This window comes from Prionailurus viverrinus, chromosome B4, assembly GCF_022837055.1.
Source record: "Prionailurus viverrinus isolate Anna chromosome B4, UM_Priviv_1.0, whole genome shotgun sequence".
Classification (NCBI taxonomy): Eukaryota; Metazoa; Chordata; class Mammalia; order Carnivora; family Felidae; genus Prionailurus; species Prionailurus viverrinus.
The window spans coordinates 21210671-21230533 of record NC_062567.1 but is presented as its reverse complement, the minus strand read 5'-3'; the positions used below and the strand labels follow the sequence as shown (position 1 = coordinate 21230533).

The window sequence follows — 19863 nt, the reverse complement described above, 5'->3', positions numbered from 1 at the left end:
TTGGGTGTCTTTCCAAGGGATAAGGGCCCGTGGGGTTTTGGTCTCTTGGGCCATCAGGGATCTACACCGAGAGCAGGGTGAAGTGTCCCAAGTTTCCTGTTGCAGGTGGAAAAACCGCTCCCGTCTTCCCTAGCCCCGCCAACCCCAGTCCACCCGCAAAGCTCGCCTGCTGCAGGCCCCGGTTCCCCTACCTGTGCCGGGGTTCTCGGGATCCCCGGAGCCATCTTCAGACCCGAAGGACCAAAAGCCTGAGCCTGGAGTTGCCATCAGCGCCGTGAGACTGGAGCAAGTCGCCTCCGAGTGCGAACTGTCAGCAAGCTGCCCTCGGCTCGGCCCTGAGCGCGCGTGCGTGCGTGAGTGTGGCGGGAGGAGGGCACCGCGCGGGGACCCGCGCAGCCGTGCGGCAGAGGGTGGGTGTCACACTGGGACAGGAAACGTGCGTGTGTGTGGGGGGGGGGCGGGGGGATTAGGGTTTAGAGACGTGGCAACTCTCTGAAAGCTGAGGTTGAATAGGGAAGGAGACCAAAGGGTCCGCGCAGCCAGGGTATGGGAAAGCGCGGAGCACCCGACTGCATTTGAAGGAGAAGGAGTCCAACCCGGATGGATGAGGGGGCGGCGGAGAGAAAAAAATGGGAGAGGGAGGATGCGAGGCAGACAGCGCGAACTCACTGGAGTCAGAGCGTGTGGGTGGGAGGCGTGCGGGCGAGCCCCTGGGGAGAGCGAGGCGGGGGGGCAGGCGGGCAGTCCCCGCGGGCCCGGGAGCGCTGTCCAGAGTGCTAACGCTGCTGCCTGCGCGCTGGCTTCAGCGAGGCGGAGAGGGTGGCCCGATTAGTCTCATATAAGCATCGATTGGCGTATTGTTTGAGGTCTGGCTCCTGCTGCCGGGAAGGAGGCACGATTTCCGCGCCGCCTTCCTGCAAGACGGTGCTGAGGTCGCTGTGACCTCGAGAGCCTCGGCGGCTGGGCTGGAATCACGAGCGGTTCGTGAGCTTGGGGAGGGGACGGTGGGGGAAGGGCGCCTACGTACTGAAGGGCCCATTTCGGCTCCTTAGGCTAGACTGACGCCTTCCTACTGAGCCGCGCGGCGGTCCGGAGCGCGTCATTCCTGTGCTTCGGGGAGCGCAGTCGCCGGGCCCACCGTCCAGGATCTGACTGACTGATGGGAGAAAGACTGCTGATTGAGGCAATTAAAATCCATGCAGGAGCCTATCACCGAGGACCTCGGGTTGGGGAAAAAATAATAAAAGGAATGGAAACTTCTTGGAGGGGATCGAGGGAGGGCAACTAGAGTCGTCAGGATTGACGGCTGATGGGGGATGGGATCGGGTCGTTTGGTGACCTTGGCCTGCGGAGGCGTGGAAGGTTTTGCTGCTTTCGTGTGACCAGAATCGATATGTGCGTGGGAGACCTGCATAGAGTTTCCAACTAGGTAATCTGAGCTTTCCAAATCCGAGGCGGAAAGAAGGCATCGCCTGCTGGGCCCTCGAGTCAGCGGGTCTCAAATCAATGATCTGTCCATCCCACCCTCCGAAAATCTAAATGATACCGGGGAACTGGAGGTGGGGCGGGGGGTGGGGGGCGAGATTCACTCTTTCTGAGGCCTGGTGAGAAGGGCTTTCTTCTTTCCCTAGAAAGTCAGAATCTCTCCTCTCTTACCATATCCTTTCTCTAAAAGCTGTTAAACAAAGGGAAGGCGTCCTGAGATTTTGGGCCGCGTTGAGTTCGCGTTGCTTCCCCTTGATAGCGGGGGTCAGAGTCAAGTACACCTTGCGGGCTCCTGGGCTCTCAGAGAGAGTGCGAGGAAGACCGTGGTGGGGAAGGGTTGCATCCCGCCTTCTGCCGCATGCATTCCCTTGGGCGAGCGTTATTCATTTCCACTCTGTTCATAAGCCCTTATTTCTCTGACTTCCTGAGTCAAGTTTTTAAAGCTGCTGCCGAAGCAGAGACTCATCCTCAGTCTTGGCTCCCTCCCCTCGACCCTCACTTAAGGGCGTCGTGGGGCCCAAGGTGGCCGCATACAAGCCCAAATCCTGTGTCCCCGGACACCCGGGGGCCTGGTAAATTATTTCCATGAAGCGTTGTCTTCTTCTCACGTGCCTGAGCCGGGAGGAGTAGTAGGATCTACACCGCGGCCTCAGAGCGGTGTCTGGGAAGGGCGCTGGCCAGGTCCTGCGGTAGGCTTGGCGCAAAGCCCTAGGTGTTGAGAAGCCTGAATCGGGCTGCCAGTGCTTGGTGGGCGTGAACCCAGGCCTCAGTCTGGCCCCTCCGTTCGGCACCCTTGGCTTCAGTGGACCCAGGTAACAACGCCAGGGTGTAAAGCCTTCCTGGTTCGGCCGTATGCGCACGGGCAGGGAAGCTCCGCAGCTCTTGCTCCAGCAGCGCAGATGCGAGTCGGAGAGACTAGTTCTTTGTTTAAATCCACACCAAATCCTGCTAATGTTTTGCTTCAACCCACCAGGCTGGGGTTGCAGAACTATTCTGCTATGGATAAGTGGTCGAAAACATAAAGATTCTTTAAAACAAGCGTTCAAAACACAAATCTTCAAGGAAGAAACCGATTAAAATACAAGGCGGGTAGAAACCACAACACCTGGATTTAACTTTTTTTTTTTTTTTTTACGAGACTTAAAATCCTGCTGTTTAAACTCAATTAAATCCCGCAGCTCTGGAGTACTTTGAATCTAATGGTGGTATTTACATTTTTTTATTTAACACACCCTACTTCAAATGCACTCAGGGATCTGATTTGTCTTTCCTTAACGTGGTCCCTCCCTAGACGGCAATTTGCTTCATAAAGACTTTCATTTCGCAAAGGAGCCCACTCCCCCCACTCTTGGGTTTGGCGTTGGAGACAACAAAAGAGCTCGGGGAGGTAATAATTACAGTCATTAGTTCACAAAGGAGGCAGCCACCGAATGGGAAGGGGAGGCAGCCAGCGTTCAGGGGAAAAGCTTTCGCAGCCTCTCCCTCAAATAGGGGCTGGGTGGGGGTGGGGGTGGGGGGATGAACCCAGGCTCCAGAGGATACCCTCCCGGGCAGGTTTCCTCGGTTGACCTATTTCTTGTCCGTGGTTTACCCAGAGATCGCATTGCAGGCCTACCAGTGAAGAATGTCTGGTACAATTTTTCCCTTGTGTCTTCCCAGTGCCTAAATGTCGAAGGACAGAAAGAAAAAAAGAAAAAAAGGAAAAAAAAAGAAAGAAAGAAAGAAAAGGAGATGTAAAAAAAGGGAGAAAGAAAAAGAGAAAACAAAGAAACACAAAAGGAAAGGAGAAATAAAAACACTGAAACCTTTCACTAAGCGTTTCCCATTCCTTTAATCTCACTTAAAAAGTGGGTGGGGAGTTTAGGGAGGGAGCCTACTGCCTCCCAATCCAGAACCTAAGGGCCGGACTGCCAGGGCTCTGGTCTACACAGGCCACTTCAAAAGCTCTAAGAAGGGGCTTGCCTGGTAGCGACGCGAAGCTCAGCTTTGCCCCGCAAGGTGATAGGTGGTAGGTGGATGGGTAGGTTGCGGCGGAGGGACTCGATTCACCTCGGGGACCAGAATCCCTCTCTCCCCCTCGGCCGTATACAGTGCCCCGCGGCGCTGGTTTCACCGGTGCCTGAGCTAGGCCCAGCCTGCAGCAAGTCACAACCCAGCCGTCGGTCTGCAGGGCTGAGCCCCAGCGGAGGCCGCAAGGAGAACCCGGGGAAGGTGCAGGGCCTACAGCGCCCTTGAACTCTGAGCTCGATCCGGCCACTGTGGGAGGTTTCGCCTCTCGGGGGTCTCCTCTGTAAAATGAAGAGGTTGTAGGAGCATCTCTGGGAGACCTTTCGGCGTCAACATTTTGGGTTGGAGAGTACTTGACTTCTGATGAGCAAGCGGCTAACGAACGTCCACCCGTCCTCACTCAATCCAGTCTTCTGGCTTCGGGCCCCGCACGCGAGGGACACCAGCAAGAGGAACAAGCCCTATCCCAGCCAGAACCCTCCTCCCAGTTCAGTCATCCGTGAAATCACCTCGTCATCCTTCCGCGCGCTCTTCAGACCCCGTGGACAACGGAGGGTGTCAGTTCCATAGAAGGGCTCAACCCAGGTTCTAAACTAAGATGCCATCAACTGAGAAAAACCTCTCTGCCTACCCATTGCCCATCCCTCTTACATACGCCAAAATTTGGCGCCGAGATTGCCCCAAATCTTCAGACTAGAAGAACCTAAAAAGCCCAACAGTTAGCTCAGTGGTGGGACCAAAGGTGTGTGTGTGTGTGCGCGCGCGCGCAGTGTGTGTGGGGGGTTTGGGGATTTGTCTGCAGGTCACGTTTGCGCCGCAAGACTCAGGTTTTTAACTTAGTATGTTTGTTTGGGATGTCTGGAGGCGATGATTGTTCGCTGGAGGAGACAGACGGCACCGTCACTTCCTTGCCTGGGCACCTGCACCCGCACAGGTGGACAGCAGGAGTCTAGCCCTAAAGGGGAATATGTCGTACCAGCCCCGAAAGCCACGGACTTTCCAAGGCACTTCCTTTATTTAATAACCTCAATAACCAAGGGAAGGGAAAGCGCGAGTTTGAGAAGGAGTTCATCTTCAAAGCTTCCCCCACCCTCGCCTCTTCTCCCACCGGGCTTTGTTTTACTCGCCCCTCCAGTGTCCCGCAGGCCTGAGAGAGCGGTTTCCAAGGAAAAAGAAATCTTTGAAGTCTTCCAAAATGAGAGGAGGGATCGGCGAGAGCTCAGGCGCAGTCGGGTCCACAGGAGTCTCAAATGAGTGAACAAAGAGATACATTGGGGGCCAGGGATAGGGATGCCCCAGCTGGCGGGCTGGTGGGAGTGCAGGGTGCCGGAGTGCCGAGACGCGGCATCCAAGGCTCTCACTTCTCCTCCTCCTTCGGTGAGGCTGGCCCTGACACTCGAGAGGCGAGCGCAGCGGGCAGCCCCTGCCATGGTCAGGGCCGGGGCATCAGCGCCTGGTCGTGCCAGCGCCCGGGCTTTGGCTCCTGCAACCCCGCAGTCTCGCGCACATTCCCACCGCGGTGGCCTCCACCAGCCGAGCTACACCTGCTGCACGAGGCGCTGCCGCTGGGAGGTCTTGCGCAGGAGCCTCCTGTAGTCGTAGGGATTGGTTGCGGGCCCATTTTCCTCCAGCCCCTGGTTCTCCTCCGCCCAGCACCTGCAGTGAGACCCAGGGCCCGAAAGTCAGCGGCGCCAGAGAGCAGCGCAGCCCCGCCCATCCCGTTAGGCGGTTCTATTCCTCCCACTCCCCCCAACTACAGGCATTTAAGAAGGGCACATTCAAAACATCAGGAGAAAGGCCAAACGCAGCTGCATAATTTTCTCAGCAGATTTTCAATTTTCCCCAAGCAGGCGGGGGGGTGGGGGTGGGGGGGGGTGGGGGGTGGGGGGTGGGGGGGTGGGGTGGGGGGGTGGAGGGGGAGGGTGACTGTGTTTGGATGACAGCTAAGTAAGGTGTCAGAAGGTGCAGTTGAGACAGGCGAGCTTCCTTTGGTTTGAAGTAACTCACAACCAATAAATCAATATTTTAGTACCTTAATTTTTAACCCATTTTATTCAAACAGGAAAATTCAAAGTGCCTAAATAGACAACCATCATTTCTCATCTTAAAACCACTCAAATGTTTCTCTCCAACACTCCTTCCAAATCTGATCAACCAGTTAGCTGTGGGTCCTGTCAGCTCTCGCAGTGAGGCTGTTGGGCCACCTTTCCCGAAGGTAGAGTTGGGAAACCCCACCCACTTTACCTCTAGATTCTATAACTTGCCTGGAGAAGAAGGGTGCTCCCTATGCAGCCACATAGGTGCATTCATTTACTTATGTGGCACCTACTAAGTATTAGCCATTAGTGTAGGGTAAAGGTGAACAAAAACCCTCATTCCCATGGAGTTTAATCTAGTGTGGGAGAGGGCTATAGACAACCTTAATATGCCAGGTGGTGGCAGGTGCTATGTAGACAAGGCAGGCTAATGAGGAAAAACTGATGGTGTGTGTGTATGTGTGTACATACGTGCATGCGTGTGTGTGTGTGTGTGTATACACAAGGTTACCTTGTTTATCTTTGTTAGATCTTTACTTTCTCTCTAGAGTCAAGCTCCTTGGTGACAGAGATTATATCACATGCACACTGTGTCCACCTCTTCCTCGAGCACCCGGCACAGGGCTTTGCACGGGGAGGCAATACAGGGTAGTGGTGAAAATCATGGACTTTCAACTCAAAAAGGCCTGTGTTCAAATTCTGGCCCCCTCACTTTTTATCTAGGTGACTTTGCAGTCATTAAACTTTTGAGACTTAGCCTTGTCATCTATATAACGGGGCAATGAGAGTGACTGCCTCACAAGGTTGCCATAAGGATGAAGTCAGTGCCCGGCACAATGTCCAGCCCGAAAGAAGCATTCAGCCAACACTGGCTTGTAGCATCCTCATTCTGGTGAATTCTAACTTCACATCCACAGGCACCGCTGGAACACCAGCAGAAGCTCAGGGATATGATATTTTTCCAGCAGATGTGTGTCTGTGGTTGGGGGAAGGGGGGAATATACTAGAGAGGAGACAGGCTGGGTTGTTAAAATGGGAAGCAGGTAAGTCAGTGACAAACCTTGGGTTTTAGTTCACTGACTCAATGTGGAACCTGGGGCAAGTCATTTAATCTTGCTGGGCACTCGGTAGTCTCCTATGTAGGACCCCGTGATTAGACTAGAGCATCTCTAAGTTCTGGCAATATGTTACAGTTCTTGATCTCAAGATGGAAGAAAGACATTTTCTTTGGAGACAAGGGTCAGAAATCAAGTAGATTCTGGAAAAGCAAATAAAGATGAAAAAGGCCACCATCTCCGGAGCCTCTCCCCTGTGGCACATCTGATGTTGAGTGCTTCACATACATAATTTCACTTAACCTCTATGACAACGTGGTGAGGCAGTTTGTAGTGTATCCTTTCCCATATGTGGAAACAAGCTTAGAGAGGTCTGGTAATGCGAGCAAGGTCACTCGTCTACCAAGTGGCAGAAACAGGATCCAAATCTAAGACTCTCTGACTCTAAAGCACCAGGTCGCACTGCAAAAGAGACGGTGAGGGGTCTGAGTGCCCTGGGGTGACAGGACGTTCGCTCAGGATTTTGGCAAAACAGCTTTTCGTTGCCTGTCCTTATTCTGGTTTCTCCCTCACATACAATGTTTGCATTTTACTATGTGCCTTCACTTTCAAAACTTCACAAAGAATTTTTTCGGGCAAAACATTTGCAAAGTAGTAAGTGAGCAAAAATGGTTTGAGATACTTAATGTCAAGCAAAGTTAATGGCAAACTGAGAAATCAAATCCAAAATATATACTTCTACATGAATCTTTCTTCCAGATACTTTTTGGTCTGACATTGCGGATTCTGAGAACATATACAGCATAACTGAGAAACCAGTAAGTGTTTAAAATTCCATTGGTTAGAACTTAAACACAGATTTTGACTTGTTGCTTGTTGCTTGTAATTAGTATGGCCATGTAATTTATCATCTGAAGTGAGGCACTTTTATTTTTTATTTGCTTTTTTAAATGTTTATTTATTTTGAGAGAGAGAGAGAGTAAGAGACAACGAGGAGAGGCAGAGAGAGAGAGGGAGAGAGAGAATCCCAAGCAGACTCCCTGTTGTTAGCACAGAGCCTATTATGGGGCTTGATCCCATGAACCGTGAGATCATTGACCTAAGCTGAAATCAATAGCCAGGTGCTCAACCGACTGAGCCACCCAGGGGCTCCCAAAGTGAGGTACTTTTAAAAGGGGGCTGCCATTGGGGCACCTGGGTGGCTCAGCCGGTTGAGCGTCTGACTCTTGATTTTGGTTCAGGTCATGATGAGATTGAGCCCCATGTTGGGCTCCATGTTGGGTGTGGCGCCTGCTTAAGATTCTCTCTCTCCCTCTCCCTCTGCCCCTCCCCTGCTTATGTTCTCTCTCTCCCTCTCTCTCAAAAATTAATAAAATAAAATAAAGTAAAAGGGAGTGCTACTAGCAGTGACACCAAGAAAACAGGTATAAAACTGGATTATCTGAATACCTGACCATAATCCTTACGAGTTTACTTTAAGATAACATATCAATCTTTTTTTAAACATATCAATCTTAAGAGGCAACATTCAGTGAGAATATTTTGTTATAGTCCAAAGACACAATGGCAGTGCTTTATAAATGGAACTGTGAGTAAAACAGGGAACATGCTGTACCTTAGTAGGTAGCGTATTACCTTTCATCAGCATTAAAACATCGATGCTGGTGTTCTCTCTCTTGTCTTCGTTCTCTTAAGCTAGGGTTATGTTCCTTTGGTCCAGAACGACTAGGCAAAAATTCCTTATAGTAGAAATCTTCCAAATCTAATAATTTCCCCTGACTGTAAATGAACACATAAACACATCATAGCTTCAGTCTACTTTTCTACTCAAACTTATAGGATATTGTTCTCTTCTTTTATTTAGTACAATTTAGGAGTAACAATTCATGTCAATAGAAACAGGAGAGGTCTTGAAATGCACAAAGACAGTATATACCATAAATTAAAAAAGAAAAAAAAACCCTCATCTCTCACCTTTAAGAGAGCATTTTCCTGGTTTAATCTCATTCAACTTGGTACAAAATTAGTAGTTACTAGACAGGAGTGATTACAAAGTTCCAGTTTGGCCAGTCTAGGAGAGGGTTCATAACTGGTCCTTGGGCCACTCTGAGAAAACCTTACCTTTATGTACCAACACATAGCATTTTCCAATTTTCTCAGGCATCAGTTAAGTACATGGATGTACACAATGTTTCATGACCTTACCTTACTTCCTTCACAGGTAACCTTCTGTCCTTTCCTTACCATTGGCCTTTAGTGGGTTAATTTCTGGGCTAAATTTTAATTCCTACACATGACATACACACAGAGGTGTGTCCGTGACCATTTTAATTCCTGGATTTACTCACATTAGTTCTGTGATGCTCAGTACCTGTGGTCTGATGGGACTTCATATGAGGTAAACAGATATAGGACTAGAAAACTACCAAGCGTTACAGTGTTTCTGGGGAAGAGTGTTTTTCAAGTTACAGGTACCAATTTACAAATGAGCTTTCAGAATGCCACCGATACATAAGTCAGGAGTTCAGTGTCCACTCATCTTAGTAGAAGAACCCTCAGTTGTTATTAGCACACTCTGGAAGTCAGTTAATTGAAATAGTGTTATAATGTTAAATTAGTAAAGTATTGGTGGGCTGAAATGTTATAGGAAATGGGGACTAGTGTGAATCTAAGTTGTCACACCTGCAGGTGACACAAACCTTATTTCCTGACAAATCCATAAACATTACAAGGAATGAGATTTAGCATGTGTTAAAGAACAGAAAGCAAAGGGGTTTGGGGAAAGAAAGTTCATGGACATGGGTGTGTTCCAATTTCCTGATCAAAACCAAGAAATGGACCAAGAAAAGCAAATTCTGAATTGGGACAGTACAATTCATTCACAAACTATTTGAGTTCTTAATGTATGCCTCATACTGTGCTAGCTCAACATATTTCCAATAGGTGAGATCTTCTAAATTATATATAAACCACATATTCATCATATTAATGTATGAGAGCATGCTACTTTCCAAATCTACACATATGAAATAGGTGATTTTTTTAAAAAAATAGATGATTTTCAGTCATAATTTGAACACATGGATTTATATTTTGGTTTGATAAGATGACACTGAAATCTAGAAGTAATAATTACCTATCTTTCCTTGGTCTTCGTTTTTCTTCTTGGATTGACTTCTAAAAGCAATAGAAAAAAGTTAAAAATCAGTATATTATGATTAATGTAATGTAACCGATATAATTACTATATTAATATATAAATACATTTGTTCTTATAAAGCCAATTTGGAAATAAGCAAATGGACACAATGTTTTAAAAATCTAATGAAATATAATTCACTCAAATTTTATTAATTATGTATTTGTGATTATGTTTTTACCGGATTGCAAATAATCTTTGCGTTCCATGCCGAAAAGAGCTTACCACACAGTGACCAGTATACACAAGATTACCTAAGGTCTATCTACCTATAAATGGGAAAAATTATGTCAGAATTCCTGGAAAACCCATCTCTCCATCACAAATGCGCTGTGATTTAGGCAAGCTGATTAGGTGGCTTTGACATCTTGCTTATACGTCATCTTTGTCTGCTGGTAAAGCAGGTGGGTGGACAGTGAAGGCAGGTGCAATAGTCCACGAAAGAATGGAAGTGTGACTTACTAAGAGCCCATTTACGGTATAAAAGTAACAGACTAGAGGATACGTATGTTCATTTGTAAAATGTTTTCACGGTTGAGAATTTATGTATCAAGGCAGAAATTAGAATATGTAGGTCTAGATTTAATTAGATACCTTTTAATCAATACTTCAATCTGAACACTAACAAAATGGTATCTTACATACAAAGCAATATCACCTTTTATATTGTAACATTAGTAATGCGTTTCACTGTCAGCTGCCTCAAGATATTTGAGCTCACCTATTATATGTTGCAAGAGCATATATGTCTTTTAGGCTGAAAGAACAAACAGGACACTCACCTTGAACAAGCTGAAGATACTGTAAGTGTGGAAACCCTAATGCAGATATCAAGTTGGCTGGCACCATATAAAAATGGCAAGATAATAAAAATGGCAGCTGATAATTGTTTGTAAATATTGAGGGTTTTATCTAGTATTTTTTAGGCACATTCATTTTTTCTCACGATTTAGCATTTGTAATACACTAAAATGTTGGATAAATCAAACAGTTCATGTTTCACTTATTCTTATTGGTTGGTATTTTAGTGGGTGGACGAGGTAGAAGGAATGCTTAAATGCATCAAGTCTGAGAGTGGACCATTCAAGAAGTAACCATGTTAAGGGGCAGGACATCAATTACATTCATGCCCTCCTTCCCATTTCCTATTACATTCCTGATCCAATGCCTTGGGCTGGGAGGTGCATACAAATAATTATATTACCACCATAGATACAATGGACCCCAGCAGTCTAGTCAATGATCCCTGGAACCCAGGTAGTATTTGTTGTGGTTGTTGTTTTAATATGACAGAGGTCCTTCCTCCTTGATCTGTTATCTGAAAAAAAAAATGTCTCTTGTTCTCAGTAACAATTTTCTATAATCCAAAGTTATGCTTAAATGATTGGCACTATGTTGAGTGACAGAGGTCCCCTTTATACCACCACAAATCAAATAACGTTCTGCCCTTGAATTTGCAAGCTGGTAAGGACCATTTTTTATTCTGGACCAGCATTTCCCTCTGGGAAATGGTGTATATAATTTGGTTCCCAGTTACAGGAATTCTTAGAAGAGGAAATACAGTCCGGTCTTCTGCTTTATTTCACTCTTGCCTGTGCTAGAATATTCCAATGAAATATAATTCATTAATATATTTTCCCCAAAATTATTTAAGGTGGTTTATCATGGAAGCAATTACACAACTAAGGTGATAAAGTAGAAGTTGTAAATGAGGAACAAAGAGGTCAAGAGTGTGTTAGGATGGGGCCTTACATTTGTCTTAGTGTCCTGGCAGCTGGTGCCAAAAGGGAAGCACGAAACTGTACCCTCAAGGGAGAGGACTGAATACTAATTTTACCACCTGGGACTTTATATTAGTGGCGTTTATTGCTAAGACAAACAATGTTTTCAATTATAGTTTTTTTAAAATTTATTTTTATTTATTTATTTCGAGAGAGACAGAGACAGCGTGAGCAGGGGAGGGGCCGAGAGACAGGGAGAGAGAGAGAATCCCAAGCAGGCTCCATACTGTCAGTGTAGAGCCCGATGTAGGGCTCGAGCCCATGAAACCATGAGCTGAAACCAAGAGTCAGACGCTTAACGACTGAACCACCCAGGCACCCCTCGATTGTAGTTTTGAAATTATAAATCACTGACTTGAAATTTGAAATGAAAATAGAGAAGTAAATATCCTGTCAGTTTCTTATAGAACTGAAGAAGAGAGAGAGAGAGAGGGGGTACAAGGAGAAGATATTCTGGGGAGGGTATTTCTTGAGGAGGACTTTGGAAGTCAGAGGTCTTCGCCCGATGGACTCTGAAGAACCTGTTTCTCAGTTAGCTACACGACAGCCCCTCCCCCCCACTTGATGCAAAGAAATACATTTATGACAGAACTTTAAAATTCACGTCCGTATATCACTCGGTGATCAAAAAGAATGAAATCTTGCCATTTGCAACGTGGATGGAACTAGAGTGATTTATGCTAAGCGAAACAAGTCAGAGAAAAATAAATATCATATGATTTCACTCATATGTGGAATTTGAGAAAACAGAGGAACAAAGGGGAAATGAAGGAAAATAAGATAAAAAGAGAGAAGGAAGCAAATCATAAGAGACTTTTAAATGTAGAGAACAAATTGAGGGTTGGTGGAGGGGAGGTGGGTACGGGCTGGACTAAATGAGTGATGGGCATTAAGGAGGGCACTTGCTGGGATGAGCGCTGGGTATTGTGTGTAAGTGATGAATCATTGAATTCTACTCCTGAAATCATTATTACGCTGTATGTTAACTAACTTGGACTTAAATAAAATTAAAAAAATAAAAAATAAAAAAAGGAAGAAATAGAGTAAAATAAAATTCATATTTGCTACATTCTGGTGGGTACAATCTTACATTCCTTTTGGAAAAACACTAACACTTTATTTACTTAGGGGGACTCACAAGGATGAAGAAAGCCAAAACACAGAAAGAAAAAAACCCCACACTGGAGCGGCCCAATTACCTACCCCTACTACCTACCTATCGGTTTCGGAAAGGTCCTGGAGAAAAGAGTAAAACCAGAAGGACCTTTGATGGGACTGTGTTTAGTTACTCATTTTGTGAGGGAACTGTTGGCCCCGAGTCACTTTTTGTGATGGCTGCACAGCTCTGCGCTGGAGCAGGCACCGAGGGAGGGCGGAAACAACAGGGCGTGTGTGTGCTCCGCCCAGGTCCTCTGGGCACGCTAGGCTCAGCTCATCCTGATTTTGGACACAGGATAGCAACATCTGCTAGATGTAAGAGATTAAGAGCATCAACTGTCAGAAGAGTGCTGGTGTTGATTTAAGGCAGAAAATGAAGCAGGGCCAGGAGAATGCAGAGAGATGGGGTGCTACCTCATGAATCTAAATAAATCCAAACGTTTTTGCTCCGTACATTGGCCTTGGGTCATCAAGAAAAGGTTTAACATGTGTAGTATAATAGAAATTTATTTCTATTTCTGAATTTCTAGATTTCTGAAATAGAAATAATTTTAGAAAGAGTTTCATGAATGCCATTTGAAATTACAGAAAGTGGGTTTTTTTTGAAACATAGATCTTTGCATGTGCACGTTATGAATTCATGTTCCTTCTTCAATTCAAATGCTTACCTGAAGTTGTGTATAAATATAAATCTTCACTTGTTGCATACCTCATTCCCTACAGCAACATTCCCTGTGTCCTTGTGTATCTGTATGTGGTTTGGCTGTTTCTTACATGGTTGGGGGGGGGGGTTGGGTGAGGTGTAGCAATTTTAGGGGTTTTCAATGCCATAACCATTGCTTTCTTTTTCAGGAAGTGTACCCAAATCTTTGCTTCATTTTGTTCAACAGAAATGAGGAGCCTGGTTTGGATTTTAGGTCTTCTCTATTTTGGATGCAGTTGGTCATGCGACAGATAATAAAGAATACATGTCTTCAAGTCTGGAGATTTATAGATGGCACAATCACTTCCTACACATCCATGGTGCTTTCCACCAGTAAGCGGCTCAGGATGGCCAAGGGGAGCTTTCATTTGATATTCAGGGTCAGTCTAACTGCCTGAAAATTTAATATTAGGACAAATATTTTAATGAGTCTGAGGCACAGGAGTGTGTGGTCATGTTCCCAAATGACGGCTGCAATCAGCAAGAGTTTTCCATTGCTAGATGATAATCGTGCTTTCAGCAGCAACACGAAAATGAAGTTGGGTTTATTTGTTTTTTCACTGTCATCACTTGGTCGTTGTACCCACAGGAAAGTAAAAATGCCAATAAAAAAGGCAATTTGTTCTAGTGAAACAATTGCAAACATTCTATGGAAATCCCGCTCCACGATGGAGTCGTCAGGATCAGTGTTCTGGTCTGAATCCTGAAGCGGCCACCGCCTCAGGTACACTTCACAAAGCAAACAAAATATGCAGAGTTTCCCAGGTGTGTTTATTTTAGTCCTGAAAAGAATTCATCTGTAGGTCTGGGCTTTGCATAAAATGGCATTAGTCAAGATGATAACAGGATCATACTCAATGTATTTGCCTACAGGTGTCTGGTAGGATTCGCAGATAGCTACCTTCAGCACTCCGTGGTTATGGTCTCGGCACTACTCCTTGACCTCTTGGTTGCATTCAGTGCTCCTGTACTGGCAGGAGGCTGCAGCAGCAGGAGGAGTGGGCACTACCCCATCCATGTTCCCCTTGCCCGCCGCCACCCTTTCTGTGTTCTTGCCTGGCCATAGCCCACTCTGCCCACTGGTGCCCATTTCCATGCAACTACAGCCCAGCTAAAATTATAGACAGTGTTTTGATGGTTCAAGGGCATGGGCCCTATCACAGCTACAGATCCCACTATGTGTAATGACCCAAATTTGGATAAGGGCCAGATAAATAGGAACGCATGGTGTGCTGTTATTTATACTAATCTCCTGGTTTTCCGTGGTTTATTTTTCACTGCAGCCACAGATTTCAAGACTCGTGGCTATAAACAGAATTTCAGTCACTAGTAATTTGAGATCTATCAAACCCTTTATATTCACTTAAAAAAAGAATAGTACAAAAGTGAAGTAAACTTCTTGAGGGCAGGGACTCATTTGTGAGGCTCAATCTGTTGCATGATTCTCACTGAAACGGTGGTTGTTAGCAATGGACATTTCACCTTATCTCAAGGTCTTATAAATTCTCATATCAAGGATGGCGTCTGTTGGTGAAGCCCTCATGGTCAATTGTCATTTGAGATGTAGTTAATAAAGGTCACTGAGCATCATTTACCACTTATATTCAGGGTTAATAGGGAATGTCTAGTAATTTCTAATCTTGTTCTCTGCTCTTCTCTCTATTTAACTACATAAACAAATGTCAGGCTATCTACTTCCTTCTGGGGGAGGGCAGTGTAGAAAAAAATCTGTAATCAAGATTTTTATCAAGTAACAGCCCAATGCAGCTATCTGGAATTTTCACTTCCTTAATTTACTTCTAATTGTATTTTACTCAAATTTCATTGCATTCATTTGTGCCACGAATACTTATTGCATGCATACTATGTGGCAGGCTAAATGTAAGGGCAAACTCCTTGACCTCCTGGAAACCACATCAGTCACTCTTTGGTGGGATACAGCATGGTGACAGGGAAGTATGGGCCACTTAGGAAGGACACAGGAAAAGCTCCTTTGGGATTTGGGAGTATTAGGAAGGCTTCCTGAAGAAAAAGACATGTAGGTTGGGGACGTTTTGTCCCCAGAAAGTGAGAATAGAAAAAGAAGTGGGTTTTAGTCTGAGGACAGAGCATGTTCAGGGACAAATGCCTATGGACAACGTGAAGAACAGGTACAGGCTAACAGGAGGGAATGGCTGTAGTGGAGAGTAAGGAGGGGTGAATGAGTATCAGGAGGTACAGGAAGGTAAAGGAAAGGTAAGCAAGGCCCTGATATTGCCCAGCCCCTCTATCACAGGACACTAGGAAGTGATTACAAGGTTTTCCATCAGAGGGGTGGCATGATCAGACGTTAATTTCAAGAACACAACTCTAGCTACCATGTGAAAGATGCATGAGTGAGAAGGGGAGCAAAACAAGAGAACAGTAAGAGGAGGGATGCAGAAATATCAACTAGAAATGCTGGCCTGAGGAGGCTGTGGGCTGAGGATGTGGAGAAGAACAGAAGTTCAAGAGATATGAGAGTAGATTCTTGGATATGCTAGATGAGAAAGGGGAGGAGTCAGGATAATATTCCGATTACTAGTTCATAAAAAGTCAGTCATTCATTCACAGAGACCATGTGCGGCACATTTATATTTATATGAAACGTTCAGAATAGGCAAATCTAACAGAGACATAAGGTAGATTAGTGGTTACTTGTGGCTGGAGGGTGTGGGTGGGGAATGACTGCTAATGGGCATGGGGTTTCTTTTTGGGGTGATGACAATGTTCTAAACTTGATTGTGGTGATGGCTGTACATCCCTGAATATAACGACAACCATTTAGTTGTCTATTTTAGATAAGTGAATTGTATAGCATGTGACATATCTCAATAAAGCTGTGTGTGCCTGTGTGTGTGCATGCACGCATGCACATGCAGACGGACAGATGCCTATGTGCACCCATGTAGAGGATGTAAAACAAACATTAGCCAGTTTGACATTTGAGTATGGAGCTAGAGAGAGAGATATAGCCAGAGATAGACTCAGGAATCAGTAGAACTGAGGTCATGAGATTGTCCAAAGGTAAAGAGAGGGGAAGAGAGCCCAAGATTGAACTCTAGGCAACACCAAGGTGGAGAGGAGCCTTCCAAAGACAATAGGGAGAAACCACCAGAGAGAAGGGAAGAGGAGGAGACCGTTTGACTTAGAAAGCAAGTGGGAGCTCCATCTTCTGCCCAGGAGCTGGGAAACTTAATTCCAATTGGTGGGAAACATTCTCTGGGTGCAGTGGGGGCACGGAGAACCGGTGTTCTCTCTCTGCGGCAGTGGGAGTGGAAGAGTGAATAAGTATTGCAGAAGGAAGGACCAGCAGGTGCAAAGGACTGAGGGGCATGAGAGAAAGGCACTCGCTGGCAGGGTTTTAGCAGTTAACTTTGGCTAAGTGGACATGGGGAGCCTGGAGAGGGGGCTGAAGAGTAGTCCTGGGTCCAAGGAGGAGGTCCTCCACAGCATCTGGACTTTGCGCTGAAGGAACTGCCAAGCTATTAGAGGGATCATCAAGGGAGGAGCGCAATCACAAGAAGGTTTAGAGAAACATTTTGATAGCGGCTGAAGAAGCTGAGCTTGGAAGCCTGAAATATTCTAGGTGGGGGATAATGATGGTCTAACGTAGAGTGCTGCCTGTCAGGTCAGAGGCAGGGCATGAATAGGAGTGAGCCTTGGTCAGTAGAAGCCATACTTTAGAGCAACAGATTGGATGTCAGGAATGAGAGAGAGTGAAAGATCCAGGATGACTCCCATGTTCTTGGTCTGGATCACCAATGGATGATGGGGCATTTGCAGAGAGCAGGAACAGGAGAGGAAGGGCAGACTGGCAGGGGTGGGACCAGTGAGGCCTCATGTTACAGGGAGTAAGCAGGAGCTGTACAGTCAGAAGACCTCGGTGTAGCTAAAGACCCCAATAGCTATGGAGTGCTTACCTGGGTAGTCCCGCCAGTGAGATGGGGACACCACCTTAAGGGCTATTCATAGGATTAGATGTCACAGTGTATATGAACACCTCTAGTGCTAGAATTTAAAAGGTGCTCAAGTAAACGTCTCTTTCTTCCTCTTTTCCTTTCTTCTTCTTTCCCTAAAACTTGCCTTTTGACCCAAAGTCCCTCTCTACAGAGCTCCTGTTCTGATGCACTTCTCTTTCTGGGTTGGTATTTGCATCTCAGCTCAATTAGCAGGCCAGCAGAGAAGACTACTGGAGGACAGGGGGTTTACAGGACTGTAGGAGAGGCCTGGACCATGTGCAAGAGGGGCTTTCGTGGCTGCAATGGCTCCCATCTGATGGTAAGAGTGAGCCACTTACATGTAGTAGATAATAGTATGTGGAGTCCTCAGGGTTATTTAATGTTTTGGGTTTCCGGGGCCGTCTTGGGGGCCTCAATATTTTTGGCTCTTCTTCTTTAGAGATACCTACAAGAAAGGTGATCATAAACAAGTATTCAATTACAAAGACTTATCAAGCAAGTTTTCCTTTTGGGGTAAATAAGAAATTACTTACACACAACTGGGGCTCAAGCTGGGAGAAAGAGGAAATACCTTTGCGCCCCCAACCAACCCTTATCATATTTCTTACCCTGTGTTCCTTCTGATTGTCTGGTGGTCTGGGGCTTTGAGAGGTAAGGGAAAGGAAAAAAGGGGAAGAAAAGAAATGCATGCCTTGGTAGTATGGAATAGTGTGCAGCAGTTCAGAGAATGAAGGGGAGAGGAGTCAGAGCTGCCAGAAAAATCTTTAAAAAGGAGTATTATGCCGGGGCGCCTGGGTGGCTCAGTTGGTTAAGTGTCCGACTTCGGCTCAGGTCATGATCTCACGGTCCGTGAGTTCGAGCCCCGTGTTGGGGCTCTGTGCTGACAGCTCAGAGCCTGGAGCCCATTTCAGATTCTGTGTCTCCCTCTTTCTCTGCCCCTCCCCTGTTCATGCTCTGTCTCTCTCTGTCTCAAAAATAAATAAACGTTAAAAAAAATTAAAAAAAGGAGTATTATGCCAATTATTTAAAGAAGAGTTAATACCTATTTTTCTTAAACTATTCCAAGAAATAGAAAAGGAAGGAAAACCTCCAAATTCATTCTATGGGGCCAGCACTACCCTGATACCCAAACTAGATAAAGACATCACAAATGAAAAGAACTACAGGCCAATTATCTCTGATGAACACAGATGTAAAAATCTTCAACAAAATACTATCAGACTGAATCCAACAATACATTAAAAAAAATAATTCACCACGATCAACTGGGATTTATTCCTGGGCTGTAAGGGTGGTTCAATATTCACAAATCAATCGGTGCGATACGTCACATCAATAAAAACAAGTATAAGAACCATATAATCATTTCAATAGATGCAGAAAGAGCATTTGACCAAGTACAGCATTGATTCATGATAAAAACTCTCAACTAAGTAGGTTTAGAGGGAGCATATTCTTAATGTAACAATGGTCATATATAAAAAATCCACAGCTAATATCATCCTCAATGGGGAAAAAGTGAGCTTTTCCTCTAAGAAAGATCAGGAACAAGACAAGGATGTCCATTCTCATCACTGCTGTTCAACATAGTACTGCCAAGTCCTAGCCACAGCAACCAGACAACAAAAAGAAATAAAAGGCATCCAAACTGGCAAAAGAGAAGTAAAACTTTCACTACTTCCAGATGACAGGATACTCTCTGTACAAAACCTGAAAGACTCACCAAAAAAATGCTAGAACTGATAAACGAATTCAGTAAAGTTTCAGGATACAAATCAATGTACAGAAATCTGTTGCATTTCTGTACACCAATGATGAAGCAGCAGAAAGAGAAATTAGTAGAAATCAATCCCATTTACCATTGCACTAAAACTAATAAGATACCTAGGGATAAACCTAAACAAAGAGGTAAAAGACTTGTACTCTGAAAATTATAAAGCAGTGATGAAAGAAACTGAGGAGAACACACAAAAAATGGAAAGACATTCCATGCTCATGGATTAGAAGAAAAAATATTGTTAAAATGTCTACTATCGAAAGCAATCTACACATTTAATTCAATCTCTATCAAAATACCAATAGAATTTTTCACAGACCTAGAACAAATAATCCTAAAACTTGTATGGAACTACAAAAGACCCTGAATAGTCAAAGCAACCTTGAAAAAGAAAAGCAAAGTCAGAGGCATCACAATTATAGACTTCAAGTTATCTTACAAAGCTGTAGTAATCAAAACAGTATGGTACTGGCACAAAACCAGACACATAGATCAATGGAACCCAGAATTATAGGGTCATTTAATCTTTGACAAAGCAGGAAAGAGTACTCAATGGGAAAAAGATGGGAGAAGGTATTTGCAAGTGACATATCTGATAAAGAGTTAGTATCCAAAATATATCTAAAACTCAATACCCCACAAATGAATAATCCAATTAAAAATGGGCAGAAGACATGAATAG

At 45.2% G+C, this 19863-nt stretch overlaps 2 protein-coding genes and 1 pseudogene across 3 annotated transcripts in view; all 3 read right to left on the bottom strand.

Annotated features, from left to right (window-relative positions):
- Nucleotides 1-280, bottom strand: part of GAD2 (glutamate decarboxylase 2) — an 83838-nt gene extending 83558 nt beyond the window's left edge. Inside the window, exon 1 of the mRNA XM_047866918.1 lies at nucleotides 192-280. Coding sequence (XP_047722874.1) covers nucleotides 192-267 — 76 coding nt within the window. The 5' untranslated portion in view covers nucleotides 268-280. The remainder of the gene's footprint in view (nucleotides 1-191) is intronic.
- A 3062-nt stretch (nucleotides 281-3342) lies between these two features.
- The window catches only part of MYO3A (myosin IIIA), a 245290-nt gene continuing 228769 nt past the window's right edge, over nucleotides 3343-19863 (bottom strand). For both annotated transcript variants that reach the window (XM_047867899.1, XM_047867900.1), the window contains 4 exons: nucleotides 17743-17849; nucleotides 9720-9760; nucleotides 8219-8362; nucleotides 3343-5148 (listed from right to left, as the gene is read on the bottom strand). In XM_047867899.1, the coding sequence (XP_047723855.1) occupies nucleotides 5031-5148; nucleotides 8219-8362; nucleotides 9720-9760; nucleotides 17743-17849 (410 nt within the window). In that variant the 3' untranslated portion in view covers nucleotides 3343-5030. The remainder of the gene's footprint in view (nucleotides 5149-8218; nucleotides 8363-9719; nucleotides 9761-17742; nucleotides 17850-19863) is intronic.
- Nucleotides 13732-14514, bottom strand: LOC125169766 (protein ARV1-like; annotated as a pseudogene).